A 23,204-nucleotide genomic window follows, 5' to 3' on the forward strand; every position below is an offset into this window, starting at 1 on the left:
TCCTGTGCTGAAGGAGGCTCAGAAGAGGGACGACCTGGGAGTAGGTGCTTGAATTTCCTCTTGTATACAGTGACTCTTAAGGAAACTCCAGCAACTGTCTGGTCTGTTCATCAGCTGGCATCTCTAAATCTCTAACCTGTGTGGGGACAGGGGTACACTCCTTCCCTCTTTCATTGCAAAGTCAAACAGGTCAGTGTGATCTGGTGAGAAGTGAATCCAGCAACCACTACTCCCCAGCTGACAACTTTGCTTGACTAACCTTGAGACAAATGTGAGGGCTGGGAAAGGAGGACAGATGGCACCTGCACCTGTGATGCAGAAGTGGTTCAACCAAGTCACCAGTTCTGTGTCCAGGTATATCTTAAGAGTGTGGAAAAACGATGCCAGACTGACCTATCCTTAAGGTGGAACTCCCAATAAACACCACAGCTAATCCCAACAAGTGTCTCATTATGGTTGTTGACGTTCTTCCCCTCTGAATTTCCCCTGCAGTTTCACTTGCCTGGAGTACATGTTCATGTCCTATGATTTGTGCTGTGGGACTGTGCATTGTTAGGCAGTCGCTGTACTCTCCTTCAGAGATACCTGTTGTGGATGAAGACTTCTGCTAGCAGACGCAGTGGAATGCTCCGTGATCTTTGGATCAAAGGTATTACTTGAATAATTGGTGGTGTTTAACTGTTATTAAAAGAGCAGTTTCTGGATGTTAGAGCAAAGTGATCCCAGAATCATAGAGGAAGTCATAGTTCTCCTGAAGGTCATAGATATAATCAGAGGATGTTACTGAAAGAGGTGATAGTGGGGAGGAATACCAAGTGTATTCAGAAATCAAAAATTAGGGACACAGAGGGGTTTTTTTTAATGTATATAGCAACAAAATTAAACAACAAAGCCTGGAGTTTTAAGCATAGCTTCGAGTAAAAGATTGTTCTAAATGAATGAGTGATAGAAAAAGCCTTGCAAATTATGAAAACAGTGTCACATTCTAACTGGAGAGTCACATAAGAAACACGAGTTGTCTGCATCATGGTATGTTTTTAAAACTTGTCCCTCATTGGATATTTCTGTGGTTGCATGGCTTAGTAATCTGGGTGGAAGGCACCCTAGAATTGTCTGACCTTGCCACATGAAGGGAATTTTCTTCAGTTGTGATTTCCTTTGATGGCACTTGTTCAAATCAACTTGTGTTTCACAACATGGAAGAAGACTGGTACATGCATTTTTAGCAGAATTTCATTCACAAATTTGTAGGGTAGCTTTCAGGTCAGTGGTGGAAAGTCTTAGTCACAGATGTCCTGTCTCCAGAAGGCTCACAGCACTACTCATGGAGCTACTCAGTGTTGCATAGGGTGGAAATTTTAGAAAAATTCCCTATACTAGAAAAATCAAAAGAGTAGGTTACTAGTTCAGTAGCCAGTTTTGTTTTGAGTTCATCATGCAATGTGGGGGAAGAGAGTTTTCCCATAGAAGATACGTACCTGATGTAAGAAAAGACTTACATGTAAGAACATGTAAGAGCATGTAAGAAAGGAATGTTTTGAAAGGAAGTGAAGGGCAGTGAAGGCATTTAGGAGTCAAAGAGCGCAGATTTGACAATGTCTTTCAAAAAACAATGATTAGATCAAAAAATAAATGAGCAAATGAGAACCCAGGCAAGCATACCAGATACAATTGCCCTCAAAAGTAAACGGAGCAAAGTTGCCTCTTTTTCCCAAGCATTCATCTTCAGGGAAGGAATCCCCCTGTACTCAGCCAAGTGGAAACTGCCTCATGACTTTTCTCAGACTGGTTTAGGCTGAATCAAAGCACTCATGAATAAGGCCAGTAAAGTACATGTACCCACATGGCTTCTTCTCCTTTCAGTGGTTGGACTTCAGACATAGTAAATAAAAGGTTTAATGTGACTACTGACTGCATACTGACATCATTTCAATTAATATACTTCTCCATTTTTCCCCTCTGACATCTACATATGATTTGTAATTGTGAATCATAGTGGCACCTCCAGGAATGGCCAACAAAGCCTCGAAAAGCAAAAAAGACATGTCACATAATGCTAGCCTTATTTAGCAAAGGAAAATGGCTACCGCCCCACACACTGACCTCACATAATCAGTTATCAATGACATAATGAAAAAGTACCACTTGCACAGCTGGATGCAGCCAGCATGTTCACAGAAAAGCTGCTTGCAGCACTAAAGTTTTAGTGGCCCGATTCATGATTCAGCAATTCTATAAAGCAACTCATTTAGGAGATGCAGCTTGTCACACTCAACGACCTCTCTCTGCAGGGGTATACACTCCTCTGCAGACTCACAGGATCATGCAGCCACAATGCATTGTTGCATTCCTCCAACAATGCACATTCCCCTGGAAGACAGCAGCCAGAAAACCATGTAGGATCTTTGAGACTTCCTTCCTCACAGCTCCAAATCCAACCCATAAAGAGGGGCAAGCAGTGTTATATGGTATATTTGCCTGGGGTTTAATTCTCTCGCTCATTCTTATTTTCAGTTCCAGTTTTGGTCTTTGCTGCTGAGACACTCATTGCAAAACAAGCCTTACTATAGCAATACACTCTCTGCTTCAGTTACATTTCTAGTTGCTAAATTGTTTGAATTTCTCCTCTTACACACCTGCACTGGATCAAAAACATAGGGCTATCCTTTTTGTTTTGTTTTGCTTTCACATGACTGGAAGAAAAAAATCTTATTCACAGGAGGGGAATATGCTGAGAAGGAGTTTCTGTAGTTCTCAGTGGCTTGGCATATTCTATTCAGGCAATCAGTTGTGTGGTTTAATTCAGTGGGGCCCAGTCTAGGAGGAAAACCCCTTGATAAAAGTTCACCATGTAGTAAGGTGGCTAGAGCAGAAAGAGACCTCTCTAAAACAATGGATTCTGCACAAGTCCTCCCTCCTCTTCTGCTACAACAGGTGGGTCACAAAGAAAATAAACTATATCATCTGAGATATTTGGGCTTTCTTCTCCCTTTTCTGAATAATCTGGTCTGGAAAAATATCATTCACAGTTCTGTACATTACAGTACATACACACTCAAAAAACATGCCATCAGACCAAGCTTTCTCCCAGAGACCTGGAGTAAGGGTAGACGCAAGTGTACCTGCTTAAAATAAAACATGATGAAAAATGGGAAACCATCAGGAAGCTGTACTACCAGTCAGGACAGCAGACAGCAATCTCACTGGTTTTAAGTAGTATGAGAACTGAAAAGTTTTTACATCTGCTCCAGCAAAAGAGGATACTTCAAAATTGTTTAAAGGAGGAGAGTGAAGGACCCTGGCAGGTGGTGTCAAGGCTTCTCCCAGATTTATGGAAAAGACACAGTTAAAACACTTAAGTGCAGCTAAAATGCAACCCAGCAACCACAGATCAGTCAGATGCAGGTGCCGTTCTCTCACCAGTATGTGGGGATATTTGGCTGTTCACCAGGATTATAGGTCCTTGTACTAGACAAACCCAAGCAATCATAGAAGTGTTTTGTTTACCAGATGTCACAGGTTTTTTTTTCTTTTCATAAAAAACAGATACTAGTTTTTCTTTACCACGAATTATGTGCTGTTTAGCCTCACTCCTTTAAACTATATAGGACTTCTCTCAGTTATCTTTTACTGTTGTGAAGGATATGTTCCTGTTACAGAACTGAAGGTCACAAACTTCACTTCTGGTAGCTGACATCATCATCCTGTCTCCTCTACCTTCTCCTTCTGTGTCACTCTCTCCACCCCCTCTACTTTCAATTCCCCCATCATCTTCCCCACACTGTCAGGCCAAGCATGCTCCTCATTCCTCTTTCCTCCGCAACAAGCACTTTGGGTACTTGTCCTGTCTTTTGCTCCCTGGGGGCTCTGTGTTCCTCCCATGGCGTACCCTGTTTGCAGTAATTTTCCACCACATCACCTCCTCTGTAAACCAGAGATCTGTCATGACATGTTTCTTGTTGCTAAAGGCTGTGAAGCACACAGAAGTCCTTGCACCGGTCCATGGGAAAAGGTGAGAATAACTGTCTCATTAGTCTCTCTTTTGCTAGAAGTTCTCTTGTTTTACCACTTCTTTGAGAGCACTGGGAAAGGTACTGGAGTACCTCTAACATGTTTATTTCATTCTTCCTTCTTACAGAGTCATGGAGGTCTGCATATTCTTCCTTTATGCTATGATATTTCTTCCAGGTAAAAGGCACATTTTTAACTGTAAAAACTATTCTGATTCTTTGTATCCTGCTACATGATACTTTCTCATCTGCTAAGGAACTCATTCCTTAGGAGTAATTAATCATTTCCGTTGCACAATCAAAGTCATATAGCCTATGCGATTTGCAATTAATTTGTGTGCAGGAACTCAATAAAATATATAGTAAGCACTCTCTCTCTTCAACTTTATAACTTTACATTACACTTATTTTATGTTGCTCTTAAATTTTCAGTTTAAATCTATCTTTAAAATGTGTGCATATCACCTCTGCACATCATACAGCAGAGCTGTATTAAACTGAAAACTGACAGTTTGATATGGGATGACTGGAGTTTTAGGCAACCATGGAGATCATTTTGCAGTCTGCCACTATGGAAGAGCAGTCAAAACTTTGCACCAGGAGACAGACTGTAAATCTTCTCCTCCTTTTGAATACAGCAGAGGTGTCGGAATCTTCTGGGACAGAGAACCAGATTTCTCATTCCAAAAAAAGACAGTCCTCCCAGCTCATTGCCATCCATAATAATGGCTACATGCACAGATGAAAGCAGAAGAATCATCCCTTGTGGGATACGGTTCAGGCTTTCTTTGCATGAAAGCATAATTGTGTTTATTGACTATTTCTGTTAACAAGATCAGCAACAGAATAGTTAAATTTGACATTTAATCTGTCATTAAACTCTAGATTAATCACAGAACAGTTAAATCTGACATTTAATTTGTCATTAAACTTTAGATTAATTCTTCGTGAGACTGAAAATGTTCACCTATTTCTGGCCTTCTGGTCATATACTCCCCTAGACACCAGCATTTACCACACAGCGTGCACTTCACGTTTTCTTCACTGCAACACTGTGTTATATTATTAGGAGAATGAAATCAGCTTTTCAAAAGGAAATTGTGCAATTGTCTCCTTTATGTCAGAATCTCACTACACTCAAAATGTTACATACAGGAAGAGTTTGCATCTTTTGCTTGCATATAAGTCTTCTGAATTATAGACACGACATATGTGTGGTAGCCCTTCCTTGGAAAGTAAAATACAGGAAGCAAAATAAGAAAGAATTTTATGACCTTAGCTCCACAAGACTAAGTGAGTCAGTTTGAAGAACTATGTGTCCTGTCATACCTACTGGGAGAATTTGTGTCTAAATGCTGGCAGTTTTATTGCTACTGTAATTAAGTGTTGCCTGTATGAGTGCAAATACTTGGTGTTCTTTATTAGCTGATGGAAATCTTAATTTCTTCTCTCTCTAAGGTATTGCTGCCAGTGTGCATCAGGTGAAGTCATTTCTCAACCACACTGCTTACCTATCCTGCTATTTTCCAAACTCTCAGAAAACTGACATTAATGATTTAAGAGTTTTTTGGCAAAAAGGAGGTGTTGAAGTGGTGCATGAGGTATACTATGGCCAAGAAAAACATGATAACCTTAGTCCTAAGTATATACATCGCACCAAGATGGATATGGACAAATGGACCTTGGAATTGCTAAATGCAGGAATTGTGGATGAGGGACAATATACCTGTATTATACAGCACAGAGATAAAGGATCGCCAAAGGTCATACACACATCTGAGTGCTTACTGCACATCATCGGTAAGTAATCTCTTCTTGTCATCTGGTCTGGGTTTTTTTGCGGGGAGATGGGGGTTTCTCTGTCACTTTATTCAGTCCACAAAAACATGCTGCCATCCCCACGCCACTGAAGATGTACCTGCACTGGAGTATTTCTAAAGATAGATAAAAGCACGCTTGGGGACGAGTGGCTGGAATGCTGCCAGGCAGAGAGGAACCTGGGAGTGTTGGTTGACGTCTGGCTCAGCATGAGCCAGCACTGTGCCCAGGTGGCCAATGGTGTCCTGGCCTGTATCAGGAAAGTGTTGTCACCAGGAGGAGGGAGGTGATCATTCCCCTGTACTCAGCTTTGGTGAGGCCGCACTTCAAATACTGTGTCCAGTTTTGGGCTCCTCTCTACAAGAAGGACATTGAGGCGCTAGAGAGGATACACAGGCAGGCTACCAAGCTAGTAAAGGATTTGGGTCACATGTCATATGGAGAATGGCTGAGGGATCTGGGGCTGTTTAGCCTGGCGGTAAGGAGGTTGAGGGGAGACCTCATCGCTCTCTTCAACTATCTGAAAGGAAGCTGTAGCGAGGCAGGGGTCGATCTGTTCTCCCTAGTGACAAGCAATAGAAGGAGAAAATGGCCTCCATTTGTGCCAGGGGAGGTTCAGGCTGGATATGAGGAATTTCTTTCCTGCAAGGGTTGACAGGCATTGGAACGGGCTGTCAAGGGAGGTGGTGGAGTCATTGTCCCTGGAGGTGATTAAGAGATGGGTGAATGTTGCACTAAGGGAAATGATCTAGTGGTTGATAGGGCTGGGACAAAGGATGGTCTCTTCCAGCTGAAATGATTTTGTGATTCTATGAAAAGTATTCAGGTGGAAGCAATCAGAAGAAGTAGAAAGTGAGGCAATAATTTGCTCAATATGACATCATTCCTGATTATCATCCTGTCACACTTTATAGTGAAAAACATTCTACCTTCTCCTTTTGTTTCCTGCAAGTTTTACGGCTTTTAAGACTCTGAAAAACAGACTTCTTTATTTGCATCTGATGTACTGCCTTCTATTAAAAGCAATAGTAGTTAGCATCCTTGGTGGTGAATTGCAATTGAAACATAAGAAGATTTCTGCAAACACCCAGCTCTTTTATAATGATATAAATTGCAGGGAAAATAAAGAAAAGAGCAGCTCATATGTGGAGGAGTAGACATTCATATGCTCAGTTAAAGTAACACTGAAAATATCCCTGAAGGAAAAATAGAGGCATTGATGAGATTCAACCTGATTTCTTGCATATTATCAGAGGAAAAGGCAGTAAATATTTTAAAGGGGGAAGGGGCTTCAGTGAGGATGCAATCCTAGTATTTTGTAATATATTTAGTAATTCATAATATATTTTCCTAACGTTTTTCTATTTTAAGCTGTTCTGCTTGTAACCTTTGTATGCTCCTTCTTCCACTATGATAGTGCTAGTCATTAATAATACCATCTTCTTACTTCCATTGGTGTTTTCAGGTTTTAAAATTGCTTCAAAAGAGAACAGGCCACATGTAACAGTGGCCAAAAACAGAGTACCAGTCTGAGCCTATCTAACTTTGTGCTACCTGCAAACGTTTCCTCGATTCACTGATAGAAAATCTAGATTGTTTATTTTTATTCTCCCAGAATCCACTTGACAATTGTTTTCAGCAAGGTTTTAGAACTCAGAAACTCATAATGTGCACTCAGTATCAAGGGCTTAAACTTAAGAGGTGCTTAGCATCAACCGTTTAGCTAATTCAAGCAGTTAAATGAGTTATCATCTTAGCCAACATGAGCAACATATTATAGAACCCTCATACTTACACACTAAAACTCTCCCAAACCTTTTAAGGCTTAACTTAGGAAGACTGTTTCTAACTGTTTGCTGCTGTGTTCCTTCCAAATAACTCTCTGTTCGATAAGCTCCCAAATGAAGGAGCAGTATGGCATGTCACATTTAAAATGGACATAAGAAAGATGAGTCCTGTACAAGAATAATAAGGTAGTCACATAAAACAATCTAGATCACTTGTTGGCCAAGCCCAATCAGAAATACTGAAGTACTTTATAAATGACAGATGAAAACTGTATTAGATGTATTACATTAGGAAAATAGATAGATAGATGTTATATGTATCATGTACAGACAATGCAATTTATATAAGAAGAACAAACATAGATTGTTCTCCAGGAAGAAGGGAAGGCTTCACAACAGAAAGCTTTGGCTCTTAAAACAGGCAAGGTAGGGGTCATGGTGACAAGCAGCTTAACTGGAAACTCTGCTGCTATAGCACGACTGTAGTGTTTCCTTTGGATGGATCGGTAAGGGAAGTAGGTGAGACTAGGGAGGTGATTTAAAAATATGCCCTATTCAAAGAGTTGGGAGTGAAACTGATGTCTGAATAGAGACTTTTAAAGTTCACGTCCTCATTTTAAAGGGATATTGAAAAACTTAAGTGTGAAGAAAAGCTGTACTAGAGTTATCTGAAGGCTGGAAAAAATACTGTCCAACTGGTGACATTAAAAGATCAATATGATTACCTTATCATGCAGAGGACTGAGCAGAGTCTTCTTTTCAGAGTACAAGAACCTGAAATACACATAAAATACTGGACTTTTTAAAAAAAAAGGCTAATTAAACAGTAAAGATATAAGAACAGTCAGTGGATGAAAGCAAGTGAAAGAAGTATGAAAGAAGTAAGGCACATTGTCCCTTAAAAAATGGGAAAAAAAGGTAAGGTGATTAAGTCACTGAGAAAAATATTAAGGGCTTGACAGATCTGCAGTCTCTTGAGATATTTAAGTCTAAGCCCATACCCTTTTTGGAAGACATGTTATCCTTAAACACAAAAGACTTCCTGAAACATGCTTTTCTGTTAGCAGTTCAAAGCTCACATATATGTAGCCCACACCCTGTATGCAAACAACATCACTTTTCAGTAAACTGAATTTACAGAAGCCATAAAAACAGAAGTGCTTTGATTGGGGTATATTTCACTATTTCCACTTGTTTAATGTCAATAAGATTGAAACTCTTAAATCACCTGGATGATTTGGCATATTTCACAGCCTATCCTCCCATTAAAATGCCAAGGAAATAATAAATACTCCAGACAAGAAGCTGGAGTTGAACAGTCAGCTAAGTGAGTCAGACTTTGAGAAGAAAGAGGAAGCTTGTGCTCTTCTGAGGGACAATTTAACTAAATTTTGGGATGTGAAAAAGGTGGGGCATTTTCCATTTTGAATTCACATGGACTATCTTGGGTATTTAAGTGACTAAGTTAAATCTTTCTCACTATGTGTTGGCATACAGCAAATAAAAGCAACATCATATTTCTTCATCCATTTATCTTAAGAATTCACTGCAACAAGGACAAGAACGAGAACCTGGATCAAACACACTGAATGTGTTCAGAAGTCAGACACTCTTAGGCTCATATTTTTCTCCTTCGCCAATATTTCTTTGCATTGTCTTTAGTCCCTATTGGCACTAAAATAATCAAGTATTTTCAATGAACTCTTGAGTCTGTTTTGTGGGTGTTTGTTGTTTTGGGTTTTTCTTTAACTTGCTGTATGCCAACGTGCAGCCAGTATTATGTCTACATTCTCTTCTTCTCCTTTTCCATTATAGCCTACTATTTCTACTATGACATTTTAACTCTTCCTGGTTGAGAATATTTGGGAGATTGATTAAAAGAAAATATTGGTTAAAATATTCCATTTATTATTGATAATTTTCACTTAAATTATTCTTTCCAACCCTGTTTCACCAATTACTTCCTGCCTAAGAAACTCAACTTTTTAAAGCAACAGGTATGTTTTTCATTGAGTATGCAATGAACCAAAGTAAAAGAATTTGTACTTTAATTTATTTCACATGAAACACTAAGCTAAGGGAGGCCTACATTCAAATTAAGGTGAGTGAATTATTTCACATGCTGCAAAATGACTACTTATAATGCTGACAGGTGCCAAAGACATTTCTACCTATGACAGCACTGGACCTCCAACTTATCCCACCTGAAGTCCCACAGATAATTTTTTTTCTCTGCATTTCACAATTGTAAATTTGTGGATTTCCCTTTACCTAATCAGGAAGTCAAGAATAGGCAGCACTGTGTCCCATTTCCATTTTGTGCTTACGTATTGATCTGCAAGCAGGCCAAGTTTGATTATTCCAAGCTGTCAATAGATCTAAAGGAGGTGCGAGAGATAGAGTCCCATTGTCTGGCTGATTAGGCTTATGTGCTTGAAACTCCCTAAGAACCAGGAGTCTACACGTACACTAAATATATAACAAACCCTTCTGGGACTCCCGTTGTTTTCCTGAGAAAACTGTTTACAGAATGGTAGAATGGTAGAAGTTGGAAAGGACCTCTAAATGCCATGTAGTTCAACCCCTTTGCTTGAGCAGGTCCACCTAGATCAGGTCCCACAGGAATGTGTCTAGGTGGGTTTTGAAAATCTCCAGAGAAGGAGACTCCACATCCTCTCTGGGCAGCCTGTGCCAGGGCTCCCTCACCTGAACACTGAAATATTTTCTTATGTTTAAACGGAACTTCTTGTATTCCAGCTTTTGTCCATTACCCCTAGGCCTATCACTGAACACTACAGAAAAAAATGCTGCCTCATCCTCTTGACATACACTTTGCAAATTAATGAGATCCTCCCTCAGTCTTCTCCAGGCTGAACAGTCCCAGATCCCACAGCTTTCCTCATAAGATGCTCCAGTCCCCTGATCATCTTGGTAGCTCTCTGCTGGATTCTCTCCAGCAGTTCCCTGTCCCTCTTGAGCTGGGGAGCCCAGAACTGGACACAGGACTCCAGATGAGACCTCACCAGGGCAGAGTAGAGGAGGAGCAGAACCTCCCTTGACCTGCTGGCCACACTCTTCTTGATGCATCCCAGGATGCCATTGGCCTTCTTGGCCACAAGGGCACATTGCTGGCTCATGTTTAGTTTATCAACCAGGACTCTCAGCTTTCCAGAGGTCAATGTCCAGCCTGTACTGGTGCATGGGGTTGTTTCTTCCTCGGTGCAGGACTCTGCACTTGTCCTTGTTGAGCTTCATGAGGTTGCTATCTTGCATAACTCTCCACCCTGTTGAGATCCTGATGAAAGGCAGCAAATGGCAATTTAGAGCTGCTTCTGTCTGAAAATCTTAAGTGATTGGCAAGAACTGTCACAAGATGTGCTATGTCCAACTCATGATGCTTTGTCTTTTATCTATTTCAGCCAACTATAGTCAACCTGAAATAGCACAGCTGCACACTGGGGAACTAAAGCCCAATGAATACTTGAATCTTTCCTGTTCTTCCAGTGGAGGTTATCCAAAACCCAAGCAGATGACTTGGCTAATTTCACATGAAAACAGAACACGCAGCCTTACGAGTCACATGGACATCTCACAGGATACTGCAACAAAGCTGTACAATGTTACTAGCAATCTGAACATCCCAATTCCTACAAACACCATCACTAATATTAGCTGCTTGCTTCACCTTGGAGAGCAACAGGGGAGCCTTGTCTCAGTGCCACTAGGCATAGGTGAGTCTCCATTTGGCCATTCCAATTTGCGCATGAGTAGGAGCAGGGCACACTGCAGTAGAAATGGCGACAGATAGCAGCACAGTCAAGGCAGGGAATAAACCTTAAGTAGCAGCCTGTTCACCTGGTGGCCTGTTCACCAACATCCATGGCCATCAAATATCCTCTCCTTTCCACATGATAAGTCTTATTACAGCAAGGAGAGGGGGTATGGAGAAGGAAGGCTAATACCACACGATCCAAAATACAGCCCTGTTCTTCCCTGCTCTAGATGATGCTGCAGTAGCAACAAAGCAACCTGAATATCTGGCTTAGGCAGCAGCCAGTCTCTGGAGGTGACATTTAGCTGTTAAGAGAGGTTGCCACTTCACAGAATCAGAGAACTGTTGACGTTGGAAGAAGCATCTGGAGATCACCTAGTTCAACCACTCTGCCCAAAGCTGGGTCACCAGGTAGTGCAGGACCTTATCCATTTGAGTTTTAAATATCTCCCAGGATACAGACTCCCCAGCCTCTCTCAGTAAACTCTTCCCAGGCTTTGACCACCTTGACATTAAAAAAGTTTTCTGATGTTTAGGTGCTTGAGCTGCTATTCTTATCATTCCTTGGAGAGAGGCAGAAGACTAAACAGGATTGTCCCTCAGATCAAATTTGGCTCACAAACTGCCAAAGAGACTGGACTGAGTTTAAAAGTAAAGGCCATGAAACTTCAGCTAAGCAGCATTCCTGGTGGTTTTCATAACATTTGGCAGAATTAAGTGCATCTTCCAAAATTACTATTTGGGGATATTTTTTTTTCTGTCAGGTATTGTGCCTTTTTTCAGATACCTTTTGCAAGATGCAGCTGGAGACCTGAGTTCCAATAAGACTTTATTGGTGGACTATCTCAGAGTTCCACATGACTGATCCTTTCTTTAAAATAAAGATGCATTTTATCTGTCTCCTGGGACAGGAAAACATCCTTTGACATATTTTTGTTCATAAGCTATGGCACAAGCGCATCAACATTACGACAATTTCCATATGGCTTGCACACGTCTCTTTTAGATAGTGTTGAAGATGGAGAGCTGTGCTTCAACTGACAGGAACAGAGAGCCAAGAGGGAAGGGTAGCAATGCAGGAAAGCCTACTAGGGTAGTACAGCCATGTACCTTACTACTGCATATGTGAAAGAAGCTTGCAAGTCATTCTGAAAAAGTTTCCACAGTGCATTTTTCTTATAAATTTAGCTAAAGGGTTAAGTTATCAATGCCACATACAGCAAACTACCTCCTTACATTCTAGGATTTAATAATATTATTAAAATACAATACATAAGTCTTCTGAGGTTTGCAGAGTTCTGCACATTGCTCATGAGTGTTATCATAGCTATATTAGCTATAGTGCTGCATCCCTCTCTTCCCTGTCCAATTCTTCTCTCCTCCCTGGCTTTACATAAGCAGCTACCTGATAAGCAATGATGGTGGGTAAGAAATGAGGAACTCTGTTTGGCAAGAACTGAAGCTCTGTCAGTTGCTGTCATGGTTCAAGATAAGTTGGCAATGAAGCCCCAGGCAGCTGCTTGCTCACTCGCCCTCCCCACACCTCCCGTAGGATGGGGAGGGGAATTGGAACAGAAAATCAAAGCTCATGGGTTAAGAACAAGTATAATAACTAAAATAAGCTAAAATATAATAACAGTAAGAAGAATAAATTATAATAACAGCAATTAAGAGAAACAGAATCTAAGAAAAAGACAAGTGATGGCCAATGCAGTTGCTCACCACTTGCTGACTGATGCCTGAACAGTGATCCACCCCTCCCAGCCAACACCCTCCAGCTGAAATACTGGGCATGGTGTTCTGTGGTATGGAATAGCCCTTTGGCTACTTCAAGTCAGCTGCTCTGGCCATGCTCCCTCACAAATTCTGGTGCACACATTGGCCTCCTCCCTCCCCCAGCCCACTCACTGGCAGGGCAGGGTGAGAAGCAGAAATGGCCTTGGTGCTGTGATAGCCCTGCTCAGCAATAACCAAAACAGTCCTGTGTTGTCAACACTCTCTTTAGCTTAAACCCAAAATATAGCCCTATAGCAGCCACTGGGAAGAAAATTAACTCTATTCCAGCTGAAACCAGTACAGTTGCTAACCCTACCAACCAAAACTCTGTTTTCTTATTCAGAGATAAAGGAGGAAGAAATGAAGCAAGTGAAGATACACTTCTTTGGCCCACTCATAGCTGTGTTTGTACTGCTCACATTTCTTCTGAGTTTTGTGATACTGAAGAAGAACAGAAATATCTCATCTACCAACCAGAGTAAGTTATAACTTGTCATTAGGCTCATTCAGCTCTACTGTCCCCCTAGTCACAGGCTTTGCTCATCCCTTTCATCTACATTCAAGTTGCTGACAGAAAGTTAGGTTTCATGCTGGACTTTAGCTAAACTGTCTTGGACAACTGAGTTCCTGCAACAACTTAGTCCAGCAGCAGATCAAAACATCTTTCTCCTGTTTTGTCCTAGGAACCACTTCTTCTTTCTGCTCTGAGAGGCTGCCACGGCACCAGCTCACTGCTTGGGTTTTTTGGGTTTTTTTTTCAGTTTTATCCTTTTATTTTTCTGGGTTCTTTTGGTAGATTTGGCTCCTAAAATCATTGAACTATATAAATGTTTCTTGTCAACCAGCATCTATAAGAAAGATGGAGCTTGGCGAGGGATGAGATGATGCTTCTGTCAAGTGTAAGTATCTCTGTAATCACAGAGCTGAAGGACCAAGACATTGTTCTACCAGAGACTACCCAACACTGGACTGGAGGAATCACCTCATATTAACAACAGAATTCAATCTTTGCATTGCATTTCTCTATTTCCTTCAAACATTAGATGTCAGCAGTCCAGGGTTTCTTCTGAACTGAAAGGACTGCAGACATCAGAGCCTATCCTTCCTTGTAGCAAGAGGAAACGCATTCTTCACAGTCCTGTTTCCTTACGCAAGCCAAGGGTCCTGAGCCCCACCTCATTCTTTTTCCAAATCCTACGACAACTGGACATTTACTATCAACTCCTCTTCAGCTCCCGTTTCTTACATTTGTAAACCACATATTCATCTATTTCAGGTGTCAGTCTAGCAGCCTAGAAGCTATTCACCTTGAAACCAAGGCCATCAGCCAGACTACTGACTGGGAACCACCTCGGAACATAGCAAAGTCTGAGGTCCTATATTCTCAGATAATCTGCCAGAACTCCCCAGATATCCTGCAGAACGACATACAACACTTTCGTCTGATGGCTGAAATCCACTGTCTGGTGTTCTCAGCTTTTCTTCTTGCCCCAGAATGGTAGTAAATATGATGCTCTGCCTGTCTGTGTGACTATTTTTTTGCTGTACCTTTAATTATACACTATGACATTGTAAAATCCTGAGAGTCAATGAAGAAAGCAGAGCTACGTGGATTACAGAAGAGGATGTCTCAGAAACAGAAAGAGTTAGGTCACAATATGTGAATCATATCCATCACTAGAAACATGATCAGAGACGGGCCATTAATTGTGAGCCATAAATGCCTTTGGAAGAACCAGTGTGGCTTTGTACCAGTAACTTTCTTATATAGCTCCACAGCAGAAAGAGGAACTTCAGGGCACTTTCCCCACCTTCTGATAAAATTCCTCTCAGGCATTTGAAACTGGAAATCCCCTGAAGGAAAGACTTGCTTTAAACATAATTTCTGGTAATCTTACTTTTTTTAGTACCATTCAAGCTTAATATGTGTAGACAGTGCCTCCATGCTTTGTTCTTCTGTATTCTGACCAGATGCTGCACTGATTTTAATTCAGGTGGGTGCAGGGACAGAAAATGAAAGCATGAGGTATCACTGATGTACATATAAACACACAAAATTAAGCTAAACAGATAACAAACAAATGTTATATAAGTTGTCCTCCAATTTGGTTGATTATTTTCTCTCTTAATTTTTCTTCAAACCTTGAAGACAGAGCAATCTGTAAGCTCTGGTAGGAATAGGAAACTATAGGAATCAGTTTTATCTTTCAAAGAAGATGTGCCAGTTCTCCAATCTTGAACAATTTCTGCACTTTATACTCTTCAACATCACTGACATCTTTCAGGAAGAAGAATGCAGAACTGAGATAAAATTCTTCTGAAATCTTGATTGTGTTTGTAAGTCTGACATTGTCAGAAAGCACTGGGATATTAGCATCACATTCTCAAAAAAAAATGTCACCTCCAAGTTGCCGTCTGGGGACAAATTCTCTACGGTTTCTGCTGGGTACAAATATTCTTTTCTGTTAAGTGATGTTGTGAGTTGCTAAATTCCACCTCAATTTCTATTCCATTTTCAAGTGTGTGAGAGAATACGCATATCCTCTTGAATTAGTTAAACCATTTGTGAGTCAGTTTATTAAGCTATTACACTAACATTCCAAATATTTTAATTCAGATTAATGTCATTCAAAATATATTAAAAGTTAGAAGGGTTTTTTAATTTTTTTAATGTAAAATTTTGTATTTCCTAGCAAACTTATTTAATGACTTATTAAAAATACGTCTTTTTCTGTGTTTTTGTTTTATTCTCCTGCCATTAAAGCAGTATATTAGTGCATACTCATATTTGGTGTTCTCAGGGTGGAAACACTCCCAGAATTATTTCTTAGAAGCAAATGAAATTTAAGAAAAGGCATTGCTGCACCAACAAAGAATAGTACAACTGAAAGTTTCATATGTTCATGGAGCTGGCTATATTTGCACAACTCTGTGTATGCACAACTCTGTGTATGCATACCTCCTTGATTTATTGACCTCAAAGATTAGATACAAAACATTCCAGTCTTAAAATATGGCCTTTTGAGTCTATGCTGCAGGTTGTAAAATACATATCCAGCGAGTCATGCTATCTTCTCTTGATTAACATTTGGTTCCTTAAATTAAGCATGTGTTAAACTATCATGTATGCTAAATCAGGTAGATACTCACTAGATTTGTGTTTGTTTCATGCTTTTTTTAACACGTGCTATAATCCAGTTCATTTTATCAATATTTCCCTTTCCCACTCAAGTCATCCACTTCAAATCCTCATTAGTATTGAGGTCATCAGAACAAAGTTAAACCGTACTTTGCTCCTACCCAAACAACAAATCTTGTGGGTCTTTTGTCTTCCATATGACTAGCTTCATGCATGTACACATACACCCCTGAACTCACAGTCTCAGAACTGTCTTACTAATCCCTAAATCCTGACACGCTCCTTATCTGGTCAGCTTTATGTACTGAGGAAAAAAAGCCATCACCAACCTTTCAATAACTAGTTCCTCCACAATGGAGAAGATATCCATAAATCTCAAGACTCCTTCTCTGGCACATTCACTTAGTAGGGAAAAAAAGTATTTCTGAGTACTTGGAAACTCAACAGTTTTTGCAGTGTGTCTTTGTACTTCTGCAGGGGCTTTTACACCTCAATACACTGCCTACTAATGGAAGAAGTCACATAGTGGGTTAGGTTTACCTTTTGACAACTCTCTTCCATCCTTAATTTTTTTTCTAATTAGTGAAGTTGATTGTTTCTCCCCTTTGCCACCCCTCTACTTTAGGCTGTCAACCTCCTATTACTTGATCAATTTCTCTACCTCCTCTTTTCTAGCTTTTAAAATCAAGTCTAATTCCGTCCTACAGCTAAAGACAGTTAAGGGGGAAAAAAAGCACGAGGCCTTCAGGGAAAATTTTAGTTTGTCTCTATCTGTTGAAGTGCACTAATTGTCTGCACTAGCAGGTGTAATGAGCACAGTAGCAAGGCACAAGAAAAACACAGCTGATGCGCTGGCATTTTTATCCTCCATACAAACACTTTCACATTTCCAGGCTATCTCCTCACCCATTTTGTATCTTTTTTTCTTTGACAGCATGCTTTCAGTCATTCAGTGACTCTATAAACATGACAAACAAATGAGCACACACCCACAACATACCACAGCATGTAACAGCTTCGCTTAAAAACACCATCCCTTCCTTCTTAGGAGTAATACTATGAATTTCAGAAAATGCTAACAAAGAAATGGAAATGGTGTGTTAAACCAGTACTCAATGCCCTAAGGTAAAACCCTGTCATCCAACTTAACAGTTGTGATGGATTACTTCGGGTTCACTGATTAATCAGCACTGAATCACAGAACAGCTGAGGCTGGAATAGACCTAGGGAGATTGTCCAGTTCAAAGACCCTGCTCAGGCAAGGTCACCAAAAGCAAGTTGCCCAGGTCCATGTCCAGACACCTTCTGAATATCTCCAAGGACACAGATTCCACAACCTGTCTGAGCAACCTGCTCCAGGGCTCAGTCACCCTTTACAGTAACAAAAAGATTTCCTTGTGTTCAGAGGTAACTTCCCAGGTTTTAGTTCGTTCCCATCACCTCTGATCCTGTCACTGGGCTCCACTGAAGAAAGCTTGACTGAGTCTTTTTCACATCCTCCCTCCAGGTACTGATGAGATCTCCTTAAGGCTTCTGCAGGCTGAACAGTCCCAGCTCACTCAGCCTCTCCTCAGATGAGAGGTGCTCCAGTCTCTTAACATCTTTGTGGCTCTTTGCTGAATTTTTTAGGGAGCCCTGGCACAGGCTGCCCAGGGAGGGTATGGAGTCTCCTCCTCTGGAGACATTCAAAACTCATCTGGACCCATTCCTGTGTGACCTGATCTAGGTGGACCTGCTTGAGCGTGGGAGTTGGACTAGATGATCTTTAGAGGTCCCTTCCAACCTCTACCATTCTGTGATTCTGTGATGTTCTCCAGTATGTTGATGTCTCTCTTGCACTAAGGAACACAGAACTGGACACAGGACTCCAGGTAGGGCCTCACCAGTGCTGAGCGGAGGGAAAGGATTGCCTCCCTCAGCCTGCTGGAAATACTTTCCCTGATGAAGTCCAGATATTGTCGGCCTCCTTTGCCACAAGGGTGCACTGCACCTCATCTTCAACGAGCCCACTAGGCCATCCATGACCTTTTCTCTAAAACTGTTTTCCAGGTGGCTTGCCCCAGCCTGTATTGGCACATAGGGTTATTCCTCCCAAGGTGCAGGACTTTGAATCTCCCCGTTGAGATGCTTCCCTCGAGAGGCCCATTACTTAGGCCTCTTGAGATCCCTCTGGATAGCAGCACAGCCCTCTGGTATGCCACTCCACCCATTTTTTTATTAGATTTAAAATCACTGAGGGTCCACTCACTCTAATCATCCAGGTCATTAGCAAGGAGGAAAGTCAGATAGTTTTACTGTGGATTTCTTAATGTCAGACAGTGCTACTTCAATGAGCAATATTTTCCTATGGTTAGCAGGTGAAAGGACAGTGAAGTGTTGCATTTCTAGAATGTTCCACGGTCCCTTCTGAGGGAATAGTCAAACCATCTCATGGCAAACATCCCTTAGCAGTCTTTTTTCCCTTTGGGTTAATTGTTTGATACTGGAAGTCACATTTGACCACAAAAATTTGGTGACTCTGTTAAAGAAATCTAGATCTTGTGTGTTTGGTTTACAATCCTCTTTCTCCCTCCTTTCCAAACTCAGAAGAAATAAAAAACCAAAAATCCGCCCAAAACTGGACATTAATACTTATATACAGTGGAATCCTGGGCTATGATAATTGGTAAGTAGTCTCCTTTTGCTCTCCTATCTTCTGTACTGCAAGGGCCATAATGCTGGCTCTAAGGACAGTGTGTTTTCTAATATCAGGATGGGCTACTACAAGGTTCCCAAGAGGGAAAAAAAAAAGGCAATTAGGCAGGAAAGACAGTGAAAGAACATTAGGAGGGGGCAAATGAATGAGGGCTGACAAAGTGTAAGGAAAAGTGTGGCACACCAGGCTTTGTTGCAACAAGACCTGCACATGCATGAAGTGCAGGGACTAGGCACAAGCGTCTGTTTCACAGACTCTTGGAAATAAAAGGTTCTGGCAGCTGTCTGCCTGTGGCCTTCTGGGCAAGGCTACTCTTCAGCCAGCAACAGTGCCACTAGCAGAAGAGCTTCTGCGCACAAGTCCTGAAATCCAGAATATTCTTACGGTGCCATACCTCCTTACTAACTTGTGAATTTTATGGCGAATCAAATTTTCCACACTTGGTGTGTGCTCAGTGCTGAGATCTGCATACCTGCAGACAGCTTTTGTTAACACAGGTCTTAAAACCAAAACTCATGAAAATCATAAAAATTATACCCAGGCACCTATTCCTAATAAGCATTGCTTGCTATTTCAGAAGGATATAGAACTAGGGAAAAAATGGGAAAATGAGGCAAGAATAGCTGAAATTGCAGTTACATACGTACATGTACAGCTATTTAACCACGTATACTGCCCACCCTCATTCTAAAGCTTTTCTCAGCTTGGTTCTATTGCTGTTATCAACAGAAACTACTCTGTTTTCCGAGTGTTCAAAACTGAGAATCTCTCTACCATGTCAACAGCTTTCTTTCACACTCTTTCTCATCTTTGCCTTCCCCCTGTCCTACAAATATTACAGAATCCACAATCTGAAAGAGACTTTTCACAAGGTCTCAAGATACACCGGGAAAACAGCTTTCACTTGCCTTTCAGTTTGCCAGAACTGCAGTCTGTTTCACAGCCGAGAAGGCTAATGCAATCCCTACAGGTATGAAAATGTGACCATGACACAGAAGCAGAAGAGAGATCTTACTTTTTTACTTCACATTGTTACATGTATCACTGTATCCAGAACCATAAGTCACAGAATCATAGAATGGCTGGGGTTGGAAGAGACCTGTAGAGATCACCTAGCCCAACCCCACTGCTAAAGCAGGTCCACCTAGATCATAATTCAAACAGACATTAAAATATTAGAAATAGAAAAGAAGTGATAGAAAGTGACTAAGGCTCTACAAAGTAAGTTTACAATGCAAAGTTTTTGGAGTTCAACCCATGCAGATGATGAATAAAATGGAGAAAGGTCCCGATTAATCTGTCTTGACTGGTTAGATAAAGAAGATGGGAGAGATCATTCCTACTGAGTGACTCTGGTACTGCAGAGCCCAGCACTGGACACAGTACTACAGACGTGGCCTCACTAGTGCTGAATAGAGAGGAAGGATCCCATCCCTTGACCTACTGGTAACACTCCTCCTAATGCAGCCCAGGATACCATTAGCCTTCTTTGCCACAAGGACATGTTGCTGGTTTATGTTCAGCTTGGTGTCTACCAGGACCCCTAAGTCTTTTTTCATAAAGCTGTTTTCCAGCTTGTCAGCTCCTACTGCTGCATGGAACGAAGATACAGAAGTTGAGTTAAAAGAGGCAACTTAAGCAGGTTTCTGGAATGTACCTGAAAGAGCCAACATATAATAGAAGTTTGCTCTGTGGAACAGAAATGGACCAATTTAAAAAACACTAGAGGTAAAAAAAAATACTAAACTAAGCAAGACACTCTGTGTCGAAAGGAAAGCCAAGGCAAACACAGGGAAAGAAAAGAAGATGCTCAGCAGCATATTCCCTCATCACTAGATAGCTTCTTGAGAGAATTATCAGTGGTCACAGCTTCCACTACTGAAGTTGCCTATGGCAACAGAGCACATTGTGAGGCAGAAAACAAGCTTTTCCTATCAGATCAGACATCCAGAAGTGGACTCTCAAACTCTGAACTCATCTTGCCTCAGAGACTTTCTTTCTACCCCTGGGATATTGTACAAGATCCACTCTCCAACTACTGTTTGAAGAGTGCCTCAGACAAGGTTTGGTCAGATCAGATTGGCTGAAACTGGCAAAATTATGTCAATGGATAACAATAGATCATATAGCCCATCTTCTTTGTCCGGGTGTATTGGAAAAGACCAATTCAAATAATGAAACTCTAGATAACAACTATTCTTCCATCTTCTGCTTTAGTGCAACTACAGTGCGAGCTGATCATTACACTTAAAAGGTAAAGGTATCACTTAACATCTTTGAAATCAGGTTAGAAGTGCTCAGGGGTGAGAACTACATTGCACACCTAAGCTTTTACAGAAAGTCAGTTAGTCTACAAGCACTGGGAAGGTGTGCAGTTCTTTTACATTGGGTCAGTGGTTAAGTGGTTCTATATTATGTATGCACCCAGAGCAGAAAATGTGTAAAATCGACTACAGTACAGGAACAGAGTAGGTTTTATTGAGCGAAATACCAAAGTGCTCTATCAGCATAACAGACTGATACATCAAAACCCAGCTCCCACTGAAGTAATGAAAAGCAACTGGTTGATTCCAGACACCAAAGCTAGGAACCATGGCACCTTCTCATATCAGCCTGTACCAACTCCTTAGCTTCCTGTCATTGCCAAAATGTGAACACAAAACAGGATTCAAGGATATCACATCTCAGACATTCACCTACAGGGGAATTTTGGCAGGTTGACTGTAACTAGCCTCTCTAAAACTCAACACCAATCCCACAGCAGGATACCAGTGAAGAAGAATGACTCATGTCCCAAGCCAGATCCCTAGTCCCACGGTCCTATGTCCCACGGTCCCTAGTCAGGCCACTGAGCTTGGCTCTTTACTTCCCCTTTTGTCTCGTTATTTTGCTTTCCTACAACACTGGGCCGGTGGTGCCGACAGGCTCCCAGAGGGAAACCCGGCCGTCTCCTCCAGCCCACTGCATCTCCCTGAGGCAGGGAGCATCCCCTGCTGGCCCCAGGTACCGCCTATGGCCTTTGCTCAGGGGAAAGGCCCCCTGTGCTCACCGGCGGCGCTGGTTGTTCAGTGCCCTTTTGATCTCACGTCAATTATCTCTCCCGCAGAAGCAGAGCAGCGCGGGGCGGTGACCGAGCGCCGGGCGGCCCCGTGCGGGAGCGGCCTCCGGGCCACCGGCCGCGGCGGCCCGTGGCGGAGGGAAGGCGGCGGCGTGTCCCGCCCCGCGGCCGATGCGCGCACCTCGCCTGCCCCCTGGCGGCTCCCGCCCGAGCCTGCGGCTCCAGTCCCTCACCGCGTCCCGACGCGGGAAGAGAGTCCGGCGGCCCCCGATGGATGAATCCGTGGAGATGCTGCTGTCAGAGGCTGGTTGTGAAGGGACTTGCGGTCGCAGAATGAAAGCGATGTCAGATCCAAACGAGGTCGGCTCTGAGGCCGGGCTGGGCCGCTCGGGCCTTTGCTGTCAGGTCTTGGAAATCTACAAGGATGGAAACCGCACCACCTGGGGGGGACGGGGGGTGGTCTTTACTGCTTCATTGTCCTCGCAGAGAAGAAAATTGCCCTTACACCCAGCTCCAACCTCTTTTCTTTCAGTATCTGTCACCTCTCATCCTCCCATCGTGCACCACAGTGAAGGGCCTACCTCCATCTTCTTGATAACCTTCTTACAGGTGTTAGAAAGATCCAACTCGGTATCTCTTCTCCATGCTAAACAAAGGGAGCTCCCTCAGCCTCTCCTCACAGTGTGAGAGCTCCAACCTCATCACCACCTGGGTGGTCTTCCACCATACTTGCTCCAATTTATTCACCTCTTTCTTACTCTAGGGAGTCCAGGACTGCATACGGTTGTTCCAGATGTGGTCTAAAAATTGCTGAGTAAAAAGGGGTGGCACCACTCCCCTCAACTGATCTTCTGCCAAGGCTGCTGTTAATACAGCTACACATACCTTTGACTTTGTTCATTGCCAGGGTACTCTTCTGTAATGAACTACATGGACAGAAATAATTTCATCAGCATCTTCCTCCCTGCTGATGGGACCCGTCATCTTTTCTCCAGCAGCAGTTAGCACTTTTGGAGAATGAATATTGAGTATCCATGCACTCACTCTGCCAGTCTTTCATGTTGTAGTTTTCTTGTCATTTCTCCTCCTCTTCTCAGGCCTGGCTCATGACCAATCCCACAAGTCTTACCTACTCTCAACAAATTCTTT

The 23,204-nt window shown here is 42.0% G+C and overlaps 1 protein-coding gene across 2 annotated transcripts; it reads left to right on the forward strand.

Moving 5' to 3' along the window:
• Nucleotides 1-567: 567 nt before the first annotated feature.
• CD86 (CD86 molecule) lies at nt 568-15,719 on the forward strand. Of its 2 annotated transcripts, none has more exons than XM_061988759.1 (6): nt 568-649; nt 4,139-4,188; nt 5,469-5,810; nt 11,035-11,346; nt 13,507-13,641; nt 14,440-15,719. In XM_061988759.1, exons 2-6 carry the CDS (start codon nt 4,143-4,145, stop codon nt 14,457-14,459), a joined length of 855 nt encoding a protein of 284 aa, XP_061844743.1. In that variant the 5' UTR covers nt 568-649; nt 4,139-4,142; the 3' UTR covers nt 14,460-15,719. The 2 variants fall into 2 exon arrangements, with proteins under 2 accessions (XP_061844743.1, XP_061844742.1); XM_061988758.1 differs by lacking the exon at nt 568-649 and adding an exon at nt 3,832-4,012.
• Nucleotides 15,720-23,204: the final 7,485 nt, after the last annotated feature.

This window comes from Colius striatus, chromosome 1 (assembly GCF_028858725.1).
Source record: "Colius striatus isolate bColStr4 chromosome 1, bColStr4.1.hap1, whole genome shotgun sequence".
Classification (NCBI taxonomy): Eukaryota; Metazoa; Chordata; class Aves; order Coliiformes; family Coliidae; genus Colius; species Colius striatus.